Source organism: Gossypium hirsutum, chromosome A05 (assembly GCF_007990345.1).
Source record: "Gossypium hirsutum isolate 1008001.06 chromosome A05, Gossypium_hirsutum_v2.1, whole genome shotgun sequence".
NCBI lineage: Eukaryota > Viridiplantae > Streptophyta > Magnoliopsida > Malvales > Malvaceae > Gossypium > Gossypium hirsutum.
This window is the reverse complement of record NC_053428.1, coordinates 27,810,652-27,829,218: the sequence shown is the minus strand read 5'-3', so window position 1 is coordinate 27,829,218 and position 18,567 is coordinate 27,810,652. Positions and strand designations below refer to the sequence as shown.

General features: G+C 30.6%; 2 protein-coding genes across 4 annotated transcripts; both read right to left on the bottom strand.

Annotated features, from left to right (window-relative positions):
• Window positions 1-8,490: 8,490 nt before the first annotated feature.
• Window positions 8,491-10,659, bottom strand: LOC107957635 (pentatricopeptide repeat-containing protein At1g71460, chloroplastic-like; the record flags this gene model as incomplete). The annotated part of the gene is made up of 1 exon (XM_016893184.2): window positions 8,491-10,659. A coding segment is annotated over one exon (1,992 nt), but the record flags the coding sequence as incomplete, so codon positions are not given.
• A 1,766-nt stretch (window positions 10,660-12,425) lies between these two features.
• LOC107957637 (pentatricopeptide repeat-containing protein At1g06270) lies at window positions 12,426-15,970 on the bottom strand. Of its 3 annotated transcripts, XR_001700511.2 has the most exons (3): window positions 14,605-14,731; window positions 13,039-14,263; window positions 12,426-12,943 (listed from the first exon to the last, which is right to left on the bottom strand). XR_001700511.2 is itself a non-coding variant. In XM_041112109.1 (2 exons), exon 2 carries the CDS (start codon window positions 14,220-14,222, stop codon window positions 13,191-13,193), a length of 1,032 nt encoding a protein of 343 aa, XP_040968043.1. In that variant the 5' UTR covers window positions 14,223-14,263; window positions 15,831-15,970; the 3' UTR covers window positions 12,426-13,190. The 3 variants fall into 3 exon arrangements, 2 of the variants coding, with proteins under 2 accessions (XP_040968043.1, XP_016748675.1); XM_041112109.1 differs by lacking the exon at window positions 14,605-14,731 and adding an exon at window positions 15,831-15,970 and having other exon boundaries at window positions 12,426-14,263; XM_016893186.2 differs by having other exon boundaries at window positions 12,426-14,263.
• Window positions 15,971-18,567: the final 2,597 nt, after the last annotated feature.

Here is an 18,567-nt window from a genome sequence, read left to right as displayed (position 1 = left end):
TTCTATCAAATGCATATGCGTGTGGAACTATATATTTTGAATACAAGAGTGTGTTTAAAAATAATATACAACAGAACCCCATGTGATGGCCTGATGGTCAAGGGTGTTCACCACCCTAGGTGTGGCTTGGGTTCGAGTCACACTAGTTGTGTTTGTTATTCGGGCTTTGCTCTGTTATTTGTAATTCACCAAAAAAAAAATATACAATAAATAATGAAATGTATTATTCGAAACTAATTAATAATAACACATACAATATGTACGACATTAAAATGAAAAAGAAATCAAATTAAATTGTAAGTAAAACGAAATTTAAACATATAAATAATCTACAATTACTTGTCATAATTAATGTTGACATCAATCTTAAGGTATTATAAAGTAAACTTGTGGTACCAACTCAATCAATAACACTGTTAATATATATAATTAATGAAGGTGATAAAATATGTACAATATAATTAAAATCTAAATATTATATTAAAAGTAAAGTTTTAGTTTAGCAGTAAAATTATTTTTTATTGAAGTAAATATAATGGGTTCCACCACGTATAAATTTTTTTATTGATTTTTTAGAAAAATAAAATAAAATACTTCTTAATAATATAATTTATTAAAAAAAATTTATAATTTCTTTAATAAAATTAGTTTCCAAAATTAAGAGCTTAAATAATAATATAAAAGGTAGAAAATAATGTGGCTTCACTGGCTAAAACAAACAATAGTCAACTTTAAACATGACTACAATAAAAATTCAACCCAATATTCTTGCTGTAATTCTACTTCTAGTTTATGGTGCGTAGAAATCATAATTATCATCCATATGCTCCCCTTTTTCTTTCCATTTTCCTTCTTTTTCCCATTAAACCTTTTATTGACGTATACATGATATCTCACAAATTAACACCGATGAAATATATATTAAAGAGATTGTTAGAGTTGTGCGAGTTAAATTATTATTAAAAGAAAATAGTGATAAAATATGGTACATGTTGTATAAGTGGAATCTATATAGAAATATATTTTTTTCTATTTGATATTGATTAAAATAAGGTGTTTCAATCTTATTACACTATTTTTATATGACATTGATTCGTAGATGTAATTTAAACTCCTCTTGTATAATTCGAATTCGATATTAGTGAATTTTCTTCTCCTTTGCCTGTGATTTTTTTTCTCAAAAGAGTTTTCATGTAAAAATTTATGTGTTCTTATTTTTCTTTCTTTTTACTTTACAATCGTTTTATATTGTTATTGTCGACGTTCAGCTTTTATAGATGTGTATAATGATAAAATCATATGAATTTATTTTAATTTCAAAATTTCCAATTTTAACAAACAATAAATAACGTATTTTCCATTTTTTATTTTTTGAAAAAATAAAATTTATATTTATTATAATTATAGACTATAACAAATATAAAATCCTCCTATTAGCGTTAACTCGCAATTATTAAGTGTAAGGAAAATAATTAAAGGCCTGGCGATTGTGGGCAAGACAAGTCAATATCTCCAATCTTGGTTTCCAACTCAGTTCCACACAAAAAATATGTAAATAGCTGAGTTTATCCTCCTAAAATTGACCTCTTCTTGTATCTACCTCTACAAAACAGCTGGATGTCGCTAACTTTCAACCAAAAATCAAATAAATAAAGTAGATTGATGATAAAACAAATCCCCACTATTTTATAATATAATTTTAATACCATCTTATTCACTCCATTCTTGAAATAATCATTTTTAAGACTTTAAGCAAGGTACTACATAGAATTTATGACCATCATGTCATCTGTCCACGCTTTAATTCTTTTCTTAAATTTGGAAGGGTTTAATATAAAGATATAAATTCGAAAAATTTATTTGGACAAAAAATAAATTCTGTTTTTTAAATAGGTCAGGTTTTAGGTAAGTTTTTTTTATTCGATTCGGTCTGAATTTGTCTAATTTTGATGTTGTTTTTCTATCATTTTGTTATTATTGTTTGGATATTATTTAACTCTTATTTTATTATTAATTTTGATATTATTTTAAAGGCATTTGCTTTCTAAGTTGTAATTATATTAGTGTTATTTAAGTATAAAATTTTTTTAACCTATTTTCATTTTGTTGGAAAACATTTATTTTAATGTGTCTAGTGTATTTGATGTATTATATATATATTTTTTATTTTTATATGCAAAAATAAAAATTAATAATAAGGGGACGGGCCGGATCAAGCTTAGATTTAATATTTTTATCTACGTTGAGCTTGGACAAAATTTTAGACTCAACTTTCAAGTTGAATCAACTTTAGACGTAGAAAATAAGCTTAAAATTTTGTATTGTTCAACCCATGATTAGATCTTGTACTACATTACTTGCATGTAGGGGTGTTCAATCTTCGGTTAAAACTGAGTTAACTGACCGAATCAATCTAATTCAATTAATCAGTCGATTAACCGATCTAGTTCGTTCGGAGGTCGGTTAAAGGTTTTTTGAAATTTTGGTTAACGGTTAATTCGGTTCGAAATTGTGTAATTAACCGAACTTAATAAATAATATTATATATTATATGTATTAGGCTATTACTAGTTCGGTTAATTCAGTCAAATGAACATTATAAATTTATTTATTTTGATATGTGTTATACTTGTTTTAACAAAAAAAATAAAACATACAAATTTCGGTTCGATTAAATTTTTTTGAAAAAATTTCGATTCGATAACCGATCAGTTAATCGTTTGAACATCCCTACTTGCATCTACACTAGTACTTATTTAAAGGTAAGGTTATTTAATAGATTTAGTATATTTAGTTTGTATGAAAATATGTATTAATTTAAATAAACTCAAATTAGAAATGTTTTATTTAAATATAAAATATAAAATATAATTTAAACTTGAGATATTAGAAGAAAGATTGGTGTATGAAAGAGAGGCCTTTGAAAAGAAAAACTATAATGAATGAAAAACTGTTTTGAGTTGAATATTTATAATTTCCACGTTCACCAGGAAATATGACAACTTCTAGTGGGGAATAAAATCCAATTAATTGCACCGGATTAATTTTTAATTAATTTTTTATTCCATTATTTCTTTATTAGATACCGATTGATGTCACATGTTAGTGTTATTTTGTTTTTGTTTTGTTTTATTTTTTATTATTTTTTAAATTACTCTTTTGTTTTTTTACAAATAAATAAAAAAATGAATAATAATTTGTGTTATAATTATAGGATTTTTAAAAATATAATTAATTAAAAGATTATCTATTTGTATTCATTTAATAAAAATATTTTCTTATTTTTGTTTTATTTTTTTTCCTTTATATAAATATTAAAATAAATGATAGTTTATATACTAATATATTTTATAACTTATTTATATTAAATTTAAAAAATTATTTTTCTTTTCTTTTCTTTTAGTTTTTTTATACAATAATAGAGATGGGAATGGGGGTAACTCGATTCAAACCCATGCCAAGCGAAATGTCTGACAAGAACTTTTAACTACTGTTCCATTCAAATCAAGATTATTTTTTTTTTTGTGAATAAAATATTTCTATAAAAATAAATTATTTATGAAATATTAAAGTTTTACCTACATTACTTAATTAAGAATATATTTTTATCTTCTTGTCATTTTGTTTTTTAAATTGAATTAGTGTAAATATAATTTTATTCTAAGAGAGAAAATAAAAATATATATATTAAGTATTTTTATAAGACATCTTTTTGCTTATAAATTACCAAAAAGAAGAAAAATTATTATTAAATACAAATTAGCTCAATTTTTTTCATAAATTATTTTTACTAAAATATTTATTTCAATTATGATAGATATTATTCATTTTTTGTATTTATTTGCATAAAGGAAAAGTGAAATTTTAAATAATATTGTAATTAACTATAAATCCAAAAATTATTTTAATTATAATATAAATTATTGTTATTATATTTAAATATTTTACTGAATTAGTGACACTCTCAACTGGATCACTAATTCAACAATGAATTTATTAAAAGCCTCTCATTTTCAATAGGTGATAGATATCATTTTGAGGGTAACTTTATCTTTTTAAAAATTTGTTACATACATTTTTTACTCGGATGAGAAAAAATTCTAATTTATTTTTAAATGTATGTACGTATTTATGAAAAGGAGAAAAATAAATAAAAAAAAGAAAAAAAAAAGATCAGTATTATTGTCTCAATTGACGTATAAAAAAATAATTAAATAACTTAATGAGAATGTTTTAAAGTTTTAAGTAATTTAAATTTGGTTAAAATTTGTGTAAAGGGATGGAATCAACATTCATGCATGATATTATATAGGTTATATATAAATTTTGTATTTCACATTATGCCGTGATTGTTTTTTGGCATGTAAAATTTACCAACTTAGCTTTCTTTTGTGAACATGATAATGAGTTAGGATAAGTAGAATGGATTGTTTGAAATAGAGATATTATCTCCTTCTAATAGTTTAATGTTACATCAGTAATTTCATCTTCAATCTCAGGATTTTTATTTGGATTTGATTTTTTTTTCAAGATAAAAATGTTGTTGTGTCATTGAACTATTGGAAAAATGATATAGATGATGTGGCGTTGTTGTTTTATATTAAGGCTGAGTAAAATCCGATTCGATTCAAAATTAAAATTTTGAATTAAATAGTTCGAGTTTTTTGAGTTAATTGAGTTATTCAGATCAACTCAAAAAAAAATTAAGTTTTTCGGTTTAACTCGAATATAAATTAGAAAATTTGAATTATCCGAATAATAAAAGGTAAAACTATGTCGTTTCGATAAATATTTACCTTTTTTAAAAGTTAAAAGTCAAAACTATTATATTATTTATATAGTTGAATAATCTTGTACTTCGTTTACTAATTAAATAATCGATCCATGTAAATGCAACATTGAGTATAAATAATATAATTCGTTAATTCGACTCGAAAATTTTTTACTGAATTTAAAATATTCAAATTGAATTTAGTTTAATAGAATAAAATTTATTAAGTCGAAATTTTTTAATTTGATTTGGCTCCTAATCTATACCATCATAAGAGAGGGAGTTGTAAGTTAAACCATGGAACACGTGTTTTCCTTTTTTGTTGTTTTGACCAAGGTGATCTTCCTGCCTGGATCCATTTTCAAAGGTTTTCTTTCCTTGTCTCACTTTGTACTTTCTTCTTAGATATCAATGCTTTTTTACTCTTTTTTGGAACCATTCTTCCACATCAATACCCATAGCTTTTTTGACATATTTTACTGAAAATTTTAAAATAAAAAAAGAAAGGTACCCATTCACCTACCTTGTTACAGTTGAATAAAGAGCATATCCAGATCTCGATAATGTTTTTGTTACACTTGAATATAGAACACACCACAGATCTTGATCATGTTTGTTTGTTGGGTAAAATAAAGAGGACTAGAGTGCTGAATTTGCATCAAAATCTTGGTAATTATTAGTTTTTGTTAAATGAAAAGAAAGTCCCTTGAAAAGAGAAAAAGGCAAGCTTGATGGTGAAAAGGTTATCATTGATGTTATGAAATAACACAACAAAAATATTGTATTATTATCTCTAATACATGGTATCCTAATCATACCAATATAATTGTTAAAATAAATAATTTATTTATTTTCCATTTTCAAACTTTTAACTTTTAAAATATGTAAAAAAGGAGGAGATTGAATCGTCCAGATTCCAACCCTAAACTTACTTTACACAAAAAACAATATTTTAAACACTAAATTTAGCTTAGATGACTACTTTTAGCTTTCTTTCCTTTTTATTATAAACAAATTTATTAAGCATTCATTCAACTTTTTGATTAGATTGACCACTGTTTTTTTGGTATATAAATTATAAAAATAAAAATAAAAATATAGTATTGAAGCTTATAGATATAAAAGGCAATGATTGTCCACTCCACTTGTCTTGTACCGACAAACAAACAATAAATTAAGGTGAGTAAAAAAAATGGATTTGCTGAATACAAATAAATAAATAAGCAGTAGTGGTTCAATGAACAAAGAGCAAACACCGACACTTTGCTGTTGAGTAACTTAAAAAAATATGTGGGCATTCCATGTTTTTACTTTTGATGAATTAGTGTCCTCCTTCATTGGAAAGGAGAAGACGACTGACATCTCTTCTGTTGAATTTTAATTAACAAAACTTGGATGGATTAAGGAATAATTGGAGAGGAAAACAGCTGCATGCCAATCCCCATAACCAACAGGGTTACATTACATGAACCTAATTACAACGAAATGCACCGCCAATCACCAATCATCACTGCCCACGTGCTAACTAATACAAATCTCATGGATTTTGTGGGACCCAACTGCGTAACAAAATGACAATGTTGAAGCTGACGTGGCAATTAGAAAGGGCCCTGTCAGATTCCTTTTTTAGGTTCCAATTGGATTTGTTTGTTAAAGGATTCTTTTCGGGGTCTGATATTTTTAGAGTTAGATTCTGGTGTATATATTATTATTATATTCTATGTATGTATTTTTTTTAAAATGATTTGAAAATGTATTGTTAAAATAATTGATTGGATGAACTCCAATATCAACATAAATTATGATTATATATTAGATTATGCCACTATGTTTGTAAAAGAAAAATTGTGTGAAATTTTATATTTATAAAAAATATATTTAAATTTTTGGTTTTTTATTATCCGAGTTTAAGTTTCTATCATAAGTGATTTTTTCTATTTATTTTGGGTTTAAATTGTTTTTAATAGACTTTACATAAAAATATAAAAAAAAAACCATTTTCAGTAACATTTGCTCCTGATACTTCAAGTTTGCATCAATTAAGTTTGATATTTAGAATATTCAAGTTCAAGTTATTCATATTAGAACAATTATATCAAATCAACACAATTTATGACTTAGGTCTCCTTTGATAATCCATAGAAAAATCAATTTATTAATTAATGTTTTGAGCGGATTAAATTTTTAAACGTGTTTGATAACAAATATAAAAAATATTTGATATAATTTTTAATGAAAAATACTGAAAAAGATAAATAGACAAAAAAAAAAGGTGGCTTGTTGCTTAATAAGAATTCATTTTTCAGACAATTTATACCTTTTCTTTTTTCTTTTACACTATGTATTATCATTTAAATTGCAAATCAAACCAAAATCATTAAAATTAATCATTTTTATTATTAATTTGGATTTTGTTAAGAATATTTAGTTCTTAGTTTTATGAATTTTTTTATATTTAACCACTTTAATGATTACTAAATATTTTTTATATTCAAATTCAATTTACGAGTGAAAATATAAAATGAAAATTTTCAAAATTTAACATTTACATCATCAAAAAATTTATTTATATTGGGTACTTAATTTTCAATTATATACTAAATAATTTTTGCAATTCAAGTTAAATACTTATTATATGGAGCTTGATTTTTTTTCAATTTATCAAACAATTGTTTAATCAAATTTAATTTGAATTTTATATTTGGAATAATTAATATTATCTATAAATAAAGGCTTAATAAAACATTTGGTACCTTAACTTGACATTTCTTTTCCTAATTTGATATCTAGGCTTCTTTTTTTGTCCAATTTGATTCTTGAACTTGACTTTTTTTCCCTAATTTGTGGAATCTAATCTTTTTTTTTCAAGTTGGTACCTAAACTTGTCAAATGTTATACAAATTACTCTAATGTATTAATAATGCTTTTCTATGTGGTAGCAAAAATAATCAATGTATGATTGACATGTAACAAATTACATGATTTTCCTTTTCTTTTCTTTTTTGTATTTTAAATGTTCAATTACTTTTAGTTTTATTTATTTTATTTTTAATTTAACATAATGAATTTCTTTATTCTTCAATATCAAATTTATTAACCGTAGTTCAAAGTACAATTTTTTAACACGAATTTCCTTAAATACCAACAATTTTTTTTTGGAATTAAGGGCTTTGTGAAGACCATGTCATGTTTTAAGCATACAATCCTCTTAAATCATTCCTACCATTAATAGTTGAAGAAATCTTAGCCCTAATGAAAAGCAAATTTTGAGCATATTGTTTGGTGAAATAAAGGAATTCCAAAAAAATTGTAATCATTCTTACCATTAAATTCATAGTATTCGTCACATATAGGTCATACATTAACTATTGCTATCCCCTCATAAAAACTAACATAGTTAGTGTTTTTGGGGTAACTTGTATAACATTTGACAAGTTTAGGCATGAAATTGGACCAAAGAAAAACCTTAGGTATCAAATTAAAAAAAAGAAAAACAGAAAAAAGAAGAAGCCAAGTTAGGGTAACAAATTGGGAAAAAAACTTAGTACCAAATTAAGAAAGAGTGTCAAATTTAGGTACCAAATTGATAAAAAAAAAGAATAGGTACCAAATTATGAAAAAATCACATACCTTATGTCATATTACGCCACAAATAAATATAGAAATGGCATCTTTTTAAAAATTTAAAAAGAGTAGGCTTATCAATTCTCATCTAAATATGAAAATCCAAGAGCTCGCATCCAATCCAATCGATTTGACCATAAAAGACAATAACTCGAGCTTAGAATAAACTTAAAATCATACGAAAACTGAATTGACTTGATCAATATAATCTGACTCTCCAAATTGTGAGGTGTAATTGAAACTAAAACTTGACAAGGCTGTTTTTTTTTATCTTAAGATGATAGAGATTTCATCTGGATGAATCTTTCAGCCTCCTCAAAGCGACCAGACATATTAAGAAGCTCGATCATAATACAATAATGCTCTTCGGATACCTTGACTTTATATTTACGAGTCATTACACTGAATATTTGGCAAGCCTCATCAACTAATCCAGCCTTTCTGCAAATCGATAATACCACTTTGAAAGTGAAATGGTTTGGAGTGAAACCATCAGATATCATTTGATGAAAAAGACTGATTGCCCCTTCACAAAGATCATTATATCCATGAGCCTCTATAATGGCAGTCCATGTCATAGAACCCTTAACGCGGACTGCATCAAATACTAACTTTGCATTGCTCATTAATCCACAAGCACCGTACATCTTAACCATCTCTGCTGAAACGGAAGGAATCGACTCGAAATCTTTCTTCAAGACTTGTCCATGAATCTCCTTCCCAAGCTTTATAGCTTTAAGCTCACCGCAAATGTTCAACATCCTTGCCATTACCACTGAGTCCGGCCTGTGTTTCGACAACTGCATTGACCTAAACACACCGATTGCTTCAGGTAAACATCCACTCTCTGCATATGACTCAATCATGGCCGTCCATGAAATTACATTCCTTGCCTCTAAACCATTAAACAACTTCAAAGAATAATCTAAAACACCACACTTTGAGTACATAATCATCAGGGAAGTAACAATAGATACATTGGGAAAGAAACAATTCTTTACAGCATACGCATGAATCTCCATCCCATGATTGAGAGCCCTCAATTGGGCACAAACAGGAAGAACTGTGGCAACCGTGACAACATCGGGCTTAAACCCTTCCTGCTGCATCCATACAACCGATCTCAAAGCCTGCTCAAGCCTCCCATTCGATATGTATCCCGACATCAAAGCGGTCCAAGAAATCGCATTCCTTTCTCCAGAGCAATAGAAAACTTGCCTGCCCGATTCCATATCACCACACTTGCAGTACATATCAATTAAACCTGACTGAATAGACAACTGCTTCGAATAACTCTTCGTCTTAACCACATAAGCATGGACCTCCTGGCCTATTTTCCGAGCCCAAACTTCCCCAATCACTGGAAGTATCGTAGTGAGTATAACAGAATTGGGGTATATGCCTTCACCTATCATCCATCTAGCATAATTCAAAGCTTCCCTTTGCATCCTATTATGTGCAAAACCAGCAATCACCGTCCCCCACAGAACAATATCTCTCTCAGGGATTTCCTCAAACACGCGGTGAGCGAGCTTAATCTTTCCGCATTTAAAATATAAGTCGATCAAACCAGTCCTAAGCATAGAACTATTAATGAAACCGTATTTAATCAAAAGGGCATGAGCCTTTAAACCTTGTCTAAATGCTGATGCACCGGCGAAGCTCTTAAGAACAGTAGAGAAAGTGTACTCGTTCAAATTTACCGCCAATGACCTCATTTCAGAAAACGTAGAAAGCACATCCAAATACCGTTTTCTACCCGACACAACACTACCTCTAAGCAAAGCATTCCAGGAATAAGCGTTGTTGCTAGTACATTCATCGAACACCCTTTGGGCATCTTCAATGGAACCACACGAAGTGTACATATGGGCAAGTTTGGCACGTAGGAACTCGTTGTTTTCGAGACCATTGGTCCGAATATGAGCGTGGATTTGTCTTCCATGGGTTAAGGATTTTAAACGAACGCAAGAAGCAAGGAGGGAAGAGAAGGTGGTGGGATTTACAGGGATGCCTTGTTGATCAACGTAGTCTAAAATAGCGAGGGCTTCTTTGAGCTTGTTTTGTCTAGCGAATGCTTGAATATCTTTGTAAATAGCCTGTGGATTCTTGGAGTGGAGAGGTAAAGAGGGGGAAGATGGAGCTTTCTGAAAGAAGGGCAATGAAGGCGGGTTCCTTCTTCTTTTGCGGGGAAATTTTGTTCGTTTTGTGGAGGTTTGGGTGGGGATCTTGCGGAGCCTTGGATTCTGCGGAATTGTTTTGTTTTATAAAACAGAGGATTTGGAGAAGAAGGCTGAAGACTGAATGGAAGGGAGTGTGATTGGAATTGGATGATTTCCATGGCTTCTCTCAGAGTGCCGGAGTGGAGGAGATTAAGAGCCCCAAGTTTTCTACTTCATTTCAAATAATACATTTATTATCCTTTTAATTATATTTTCATAATAAAAACAATTTTTATTTTAGATATTAATTTATTCTTTCTTAATATTTTCTTTTTCTTCAATTTTTGATGAATCAAGCATAAACTGGACTTATTAATTCAAAAAGAAAATGTATGATTCTAATTTTTTATGTAAATGTTTACAAATTTTATATTTTATTATTCATTTATTTCTAATAAATTAGAGTGTTCTTTAATCCAATAAATCTTTATTTTTTAAAATTTGCTAAAAAGTTAAAATACAAAAGAAAATTGTACCTACAAATTACACAAGTATAATTATTTGTGAAAAGTAATTAGCTAAATTACTTACACTAGCAGAACCATATACATGTGCCTCAAAAACTCAAATGTTGAACTAAATGGCAACCCATTCCCATTTTAAAAAAAATATTTTTAAAAATTATACTAATATTTATATACTTCCATGTTTCAATTTTAAAAATTAAATGGTTTGCCCATGTTTCCTTAACAAACTAAATATTATTAAAAAACACAACACTTATAATGAAACACAGAAACAGTGTAATAAATACTAATTTTTTATAATAATAAATACTAAAATTTAAACACAATTAACATGTCACATTTAATACACGTACCTATACGAGTTTATGATTTTAATATAATAAATTTTTGTATTTACATTTACATGACTGACACGAGAAAAAAAAAAAGAAAAAGAAAAACTAGAATGCAATCCATCAAGAGCAGCTTTCTTGCCAAAATATAAAACATCTGCCGCTAGAGAAGCTCTCAAGTGCAAAATACATAGACAAACATAAAAAACATAACTGAAATTGATGGAACAAATGTATTATATAAGCAAAATGATAAATGAAGTAAAAATGTGCATCAAATATAGGTAAAATCTGCAGCAGATGAGAACTTTTTAATGAGCATGAGATAAATTCATCTTCTCCATCAACATTCAAGGTTTACAGATAGTTGCCAATGATCATAGTGAATGGCGGTTTCACTATCTTAGGTGCGTGAGCCTTACCAATGTTCCAAGGAGTATGGTCTGAAAACCGCAGAACATAGGGAGATAAAAAGATAAAAGAGTGATTGCTGATCTAACAAGAACAAAAGTACAAGATCTTGATGAAATTGCATTTGCGGATTGACTGATCAAGTTCTCAATTCATTGGCTATATAAAATTGTAAAACTTATCTTGCAAACTGACTGACAACAATTTGCAGACATGATGTATGATGAGTTCAGAGCTACCTATTCTAGTTTTCTAGTTAAGTCAACATGTGATAAACCAACACTGAGAAACACAAACTTGTTTGGCTGTAAGCAAGAACAAAGGCAGCAGATATCAACTTGAGTTAGCAATTGTGTAAAACAAAAACCACAAAGAACCAGCAAGCAGCTATCAACACATGTAAAGCATAAGATGGGGGGAAAAGAACTTTTGATTCCTCAAATCAGGTGGCAAAAAGAGAGAAACTAAGGGATCAAATACTCTGCTGGGAAACCAACTTGATCTTTAAAAAGTAAACACTGAATTTCCTAGGGACACATAAAGAGTCTAAGACACAAATTCAAAACGAGTCACCATGCAAATTGAACAAAAACTTGCCTCAATGAAGATAACTAATTCATTACCAACCACATTATGAGACTGTGAATTGCTTACCAAATAGGAAAATGAACATATAAAGATATAGTGGCACTATGTCAATTATCTCAATCTTTAAAGATATAGTGGCATTATGTCAATTATCTCAATCTTTAATAACCATAACCAGAGAATCACATTGTTGCAGCAGCAGCATTAAAACAATGTTTCAAGAAAAGTATGCAGACCATGGCACATAGCTCTGCCATCAACACCAAAGACATACCACCCGAGTGCCAGAGAATCACATTGTTGCAGCAGCAGCATTTAAAACAATGTTTCAAGAAAAGTATGCAGACCATGGCACATAGCTCTGCCTTCTAGATGATTTCTATGCACCAGTCCTGCAACACAATGCCATGATTGCATATAGGACTGAAAGTCCACATTCACCTTGACATATTCAGGTTAAGGGAATGAACAACCTATCAGTCCTTGTTTAGTTGATATAGTCTTTGTTGGGTTTCAACAGTTCTTCACCTACAAGGGTTGATGAATTACCAAAGCCAAGCTGAACATAGGTTAACCAAATCAAATGAGTTGAAATAACATGCCAATGGATATTTGACACTAACCTGCAATTTTTTCCACTACCGTAGGACTATATCCAAGGGATATTTCTATCTTTGATCTTTGAATCCACATTGGCCATCACGACAATGACTGATTTTCTTCACTTAGGTGACTCATGCAGAACACTTCATAGAAGCTAAAAGCAACGAAGAGTCTAAGACCCCAATTCTGTAAATCTTTCCCTTACTAAATAGGCAAGTTTCAACTCATTGACACTAACTAAGCCCTCAACAACCTTTTGCCGGACCCTAATATATGGTATAAAGCCCCTCTCAGTCATTGCTACAACTTCCTTTCCAGCCAAAACATATTCACAACATTCCAAGCATCCTTCAACAACTAGCTCATAGCTCTCAAAGCCAACAGGGATACCTTTCCTCTCCAAGAATTCAACCAACTCAACAGCTTTCCATATCTCTCTATTTGCCCGCAAGGTTGCCACAACTTTTTTCACTGTTCCCTGCCTTGGTGTCAATCTAGCTTTTTGCACCATTTGCTTCACTAACTCTATTGCATCACCAGTCCTTCTAAATGTGCACATTGCAGTAATTAAACCAGCAAAACTCTCCAGATCAGGAGGGCAGCCAGCTCCGCTCATACCCTTCAAGATTTTAGCTGCCTCCTCCAACTGATCAACAGCACAAAGAGAAGATATAAGGTAATTACATGTCATAGAGTCAGGGAAAAACCCAATGTCTTGCATCTCCAGAAGGCTGTCTGACACCGGCTGTGAATGGCCACGGAAGTTAAGCCACGCTTCAGATAGGAGGAGTTTTATTTGGGGAGCAGGGAGACAGCCAGAACGAAGAGTGCATTGCAGCACGGCAAGTGAAAGAGGGATTGGGTCGGAACTCTGAAGGGTGTAGGAAAGAAGAAGATCATACACAATCCGGGGGCGGGACCGAGGCCGAATAGATTTAAAAGATTGTAAGATTTCATCAATGATCTGGGTTCTAAGCGTCAAAGATAAGGTAGAAAGAAATGAAAAAGGATTCTGAATCCGCCTCGATTTATCTGAGGCAACAAGAATGTTGGGGAGTTGTTCATAGGTTTTGGCTTCGAGAGCTGCTTTCACAGTTTCTTCCGCAGCGTTCAGTGAAGAGATTGAGTGAACAAAGACAAACTGAGAAAGACATGGATACAGATTGAAGAGAGATTTGCAGAGCTTTGTTGGTCTAATGGCCATTGCAGTCTTACAAAATATTAATTTGCATAAGAATGCGCAACCTGGAACACAATTAATCATTAAAAAAGTTAACAGAACTATTAAATGGCAAGAACAAGAAAATAGAGTAGTTAAATAAATTCAAGCTTCATTTGCAAAACTATGTTGGTCTAGTGGCCATTTCCAGGCTTAGAAAGTAAAAACTATCAATTTACTTAAGAATGAGTAACATGGAAGACAATTAATCATGCAAAAACAGTGCAGCACAACTATTAAATGTTGTAAACCCTAATTTGCTACGATTAAGGACTTAAACATTATGATTTGATTCAATATTAATTGTACAACGAAAATTAGAGAGAAAAACAGGAATCAAAGAGAGGAAGATAGCATGGAAAGGAACCTGTTTGATGGAATCGGCGATACCATTGCTAGGAAGGGTGCGGAGCCCATATTAGGGGCAGGCGAGGCTTGGTCCCAAATAGGAACATTATTATTAAGCTTTTTAAATCTTTGGAAATTTTAAGAAAGGCTCCTAAAATTTTTAAAAAATTTATTAAGCTCCTAAGAATTTTAGAAAATTTTAATTAAACCCCAAAAATGTTTGAAAATTGTCATTAAGCAGCACAAAAGTTCTGCAAATTTTAATCAAATTCTCAAAAATTTTAAAAAATTTTAATTAAATCCTCAAAACTTAAGGTAAAGACTTACCATTGTCGAGCAAAATACAAACGCCGTCGCGAACAAAGTTTGTTTTTATTTGTATTGCTAATTTAAATATATATAGTTATTGTTGTAAATAATATAAATTGTTATGGATATCCATAGAGATAAATCATTCTTTTCATCTAAGATAAATAAATATTTATATTTTCTATTTAATATTTGTCACTATGTTTTTATTTATCTATTTATTAGACTTAATCATGGGTCGAGTCGGGTTTGGATAAAATTTTAGGTGTACTTTTTAAGCTTGAGCCTGGACCAAAAAACAAACTTAAAATTCTGTCCAAGCCCAACCTAAATTTTATATACTAAACCCGAGTTGCCCTATTAATTTTTTTGATTATTTTATTATATAACACAATTTAAAAAAAAATAATTGCAATGGAAGAATTCCAAACACTTTGAGGAAAAAGAAGTTGGTGTTTTCGTATCTACTTCGATGCTCATGAGTTAATTATTAATAAAAGAAATATTTTTCAGATTGCTAACCGAAAATACCAAGTTTTTGCTCAGGTTTATACGCCATTAAAGTGTAGGATCTCAACACAGTTTTCGTCCTCAACAACAAAAAGAGTAAACAAAAGAATATCCCTTGTAAAGTAATAAAAGAAAAAAGAAAAGCTTTAGCCGCATAATTTCCAAATAAATAAGAAAAAGGAACAACGTAAAAATTGCTAATTAAGTTCCTCGGTTTTCTCCGCTACCAAACAGAGGTTAAAGTAACAATAGTTACATGAAAAATAAGAAATAAATTTATCATTAAACGTGCACAACAGATTAGAAAAAAACTGAAAATAAAATGAAGGTAAGGCCAATATTAGTTCTCTCGAGCTTATCATTGAAATGCCTCCATTTACCAAAAGAAAATCAAAATTAATGAAAAAGAAGGATTTTGAAATTCACCTGCTCTGAAACGTGAGTTGAAAGTGAGACGTCTTAAAACTTGAAACGTTTCAAAAAGAAATGGCAAGCTTGCTCGCTCGATCCGTATGAAAATTATAAAGTCGCCGGCGGGTATGTGGTGGATTGGTGGTGACTAGTGAATGTTGAAAAATAAAATGTGGAATAATGCTTCATCTTTATTGACCATGTACATACATATATATATACAAGTGTTTACAGCTAACTGTCTTGATAACTAATCCCTAACTGCCAGCTAACAATTACAACAAACTCTAACACTCCCCCTCAAGTTAGAGGTTGAAAAACATCCTTAACCCCCAACTTGAACATTAAATTGTTGTGCTGTTGAGACCCTAAGGCCTTAGTCATGATATCTGCAAGTTGATTTGTAGTTGATACATGCTCTGTCCGAATAAGCCCATCCTGTATTTTTTCTCGTACAAAGTGGCAATCTATTTCGATATGTTTTTGTACGCTCATGACAAACAGGATTTGCTGCAATATGTATTGCTGCTTTACTATCACAACACAATTCAACTGGCTTCAAATTCTGCACTCCTATCTCTTGTAACAGTCCTGTTAACCACACTATCTCTGCTGTCACAGCAGCCATGCTCCTATACTCGGGTTCAGCTGAAGACCTAGCCATCGTGCTTTGCTTCTTGGACTTCCACGAAATCAAGGAACTCCCCAGCATGATGCAATAACCAGTGACAGATCTTTTCGTCATTGTGTAAGCTGCCCAATCAGGGTCACAAAACGCAGCTAATTTTCCTTCATTATCAGCCTTGAACAACAAACCCTGGCCTGGATCTTTCCTGATATACCTGACAACCCTCATTGCTGCCTCCATGTGAGACCGTTTTGGCTGCTGCATAAATTGACTAAGATAGTGTACAGCAAACACTATGTCAGGTCTAGTATGAGTCAAGTAGATTAATCGTCCAATCAGCCTCTAATAGCTTGTTTTTATTTTCTAGCAGTGCATCCTCATTTTGTATGCCTTTATTATAATCCACCGTTGTCAACTTCAAATTTTTCTCCAATGGCGTTGAAGCTATTTTAGCATTTTTTAAGCTAGTGTCTTCAATTAATTCATGCGCATACTTCTTCTGACTCAACACAATTCCTTCCTTAGACCTCAACACCTCAATTCCAAGAAAGTACCTCAAGTCTCCCAAATCTTTCATCTTGAAGGTCGTATTTAAAGACCCTTTTAATCCCTTTATCATATTAATATCATTCCCTGCTATCAATAAATCATCTACATATACAAGTAACACCACAAATTTTCCTTCAACTCTTTTTGTAAACAAAGAGTAATCATACTTACTTTGTGTAAACTCGGCTGCAAGCAAGGCCTCAGTAAGCCTAATATTCCAATGTCTGGAAGCTTGTTTCAGCCCATACAAGGATTTTCGCAGCCTACAAACCATCTTCTCCTCTTAGCTGCTAAATCCCAGTGGCATCTCCATGTAAACCTCTTCATGCAAATGCCCCTGTAAGAAGGCATTATAAACGTCCATCTGACACAAATGCCACTGAAAATGCGCTGCAAGAGCTAGAGCAGTCCGCACTGTCACCATCTTCACAACCGGAGAGAAAGTGTCCACAAAGTCAATCCCCTCCTGCTGGTTGTATCCTTTCGCTACCAAACGAGCCTTATATCTCTCCACCTCACCAGTGGCACGATATTTGACTTTGTATACCTATTTACATCCAATAGGGACCTTGCCTGGAGGCAAAGGAACCACATCTTAAGTGTTAGTGTAACATCCCGAAATAGGGTCTAAACAGAATAGTGGTTGCGAAACCATAAATTTGAGGTAGAAAAATTTATTTTATTATTATTTTGAGATTCATGGTATGATTGCATGATTGTGTGAAAATTTCGTGATGAAATTCTATGCATAAAGTGCTTAAGTTGAGGTTAGGGACTAAATCGAATAATTTGCAAAACTTGCATTCTAGAAGTTTTTAGTATGAAATTACTTTGGAATATTAATTAGGAGAGTTTAAATAACAATTTGACCAATTTTAAGTTCATGGACAAAAATTAGGACATGGAAGGAATTTTTGAAAGTTTAGTAAGGAGGGGTAATTTGATCATTTGGATATTAAATGAATTAAAAAGGGAAAAATAACACAAAAATGGTCATCTTCTCAATTAGTTTCTGCCGATTTTTGCTCTCCTCCATAGCTGGGGTTTCTTCAACTTTCAAGCTTCATAGTAAGTGATTCCAAGCCCCGTTGTTAATGATCTTTACGTTTTTGGAGTCCCGGTAACTTGATTAAGCTTATTCTAGCAATAATTCAACCTAGGGTTCATATTTGGAAAAATACTCATGTCTGAAATTTGTGTATTTTGGTGTTTTATGATAGAATATGAGGTTTTAAATTATGTTAAACAACTTATGCTATTCGGTTTTAAGTGAAAACGAGTAAAATGGCTTAAATTGGAAAAAAATACCAATAGTCATAAGTATATGTTAGAGTGTGATTTTGATATTGCCATAGAAGGGAAAAATGATCAGCATGTCATAAAACATAAGAAAATAGGATGAAGTTTAATTTACGAGCCTTGGGGCAAAAGTGCAAATATGTGAAAGTTTAGGGGTAAAAATATAATTTTGCAAAAGTTGGTTCAAGGACTGTTTTAATAAATGTGAATATTAAATAAGTTAAATTTGCTATTATAGATCAAGAAGAACGAAATTCGGGAGTAGATCGGGGATAA

Coding starts and splice junctions, on each gene's coding strand:
- LOC107957637 (XM_041112109.1), bottom strand. CDS start 14,222: ATGGCCATTAGACCAACAAAGCTCTGCAAATCTCTCTTCAATCTGTAT.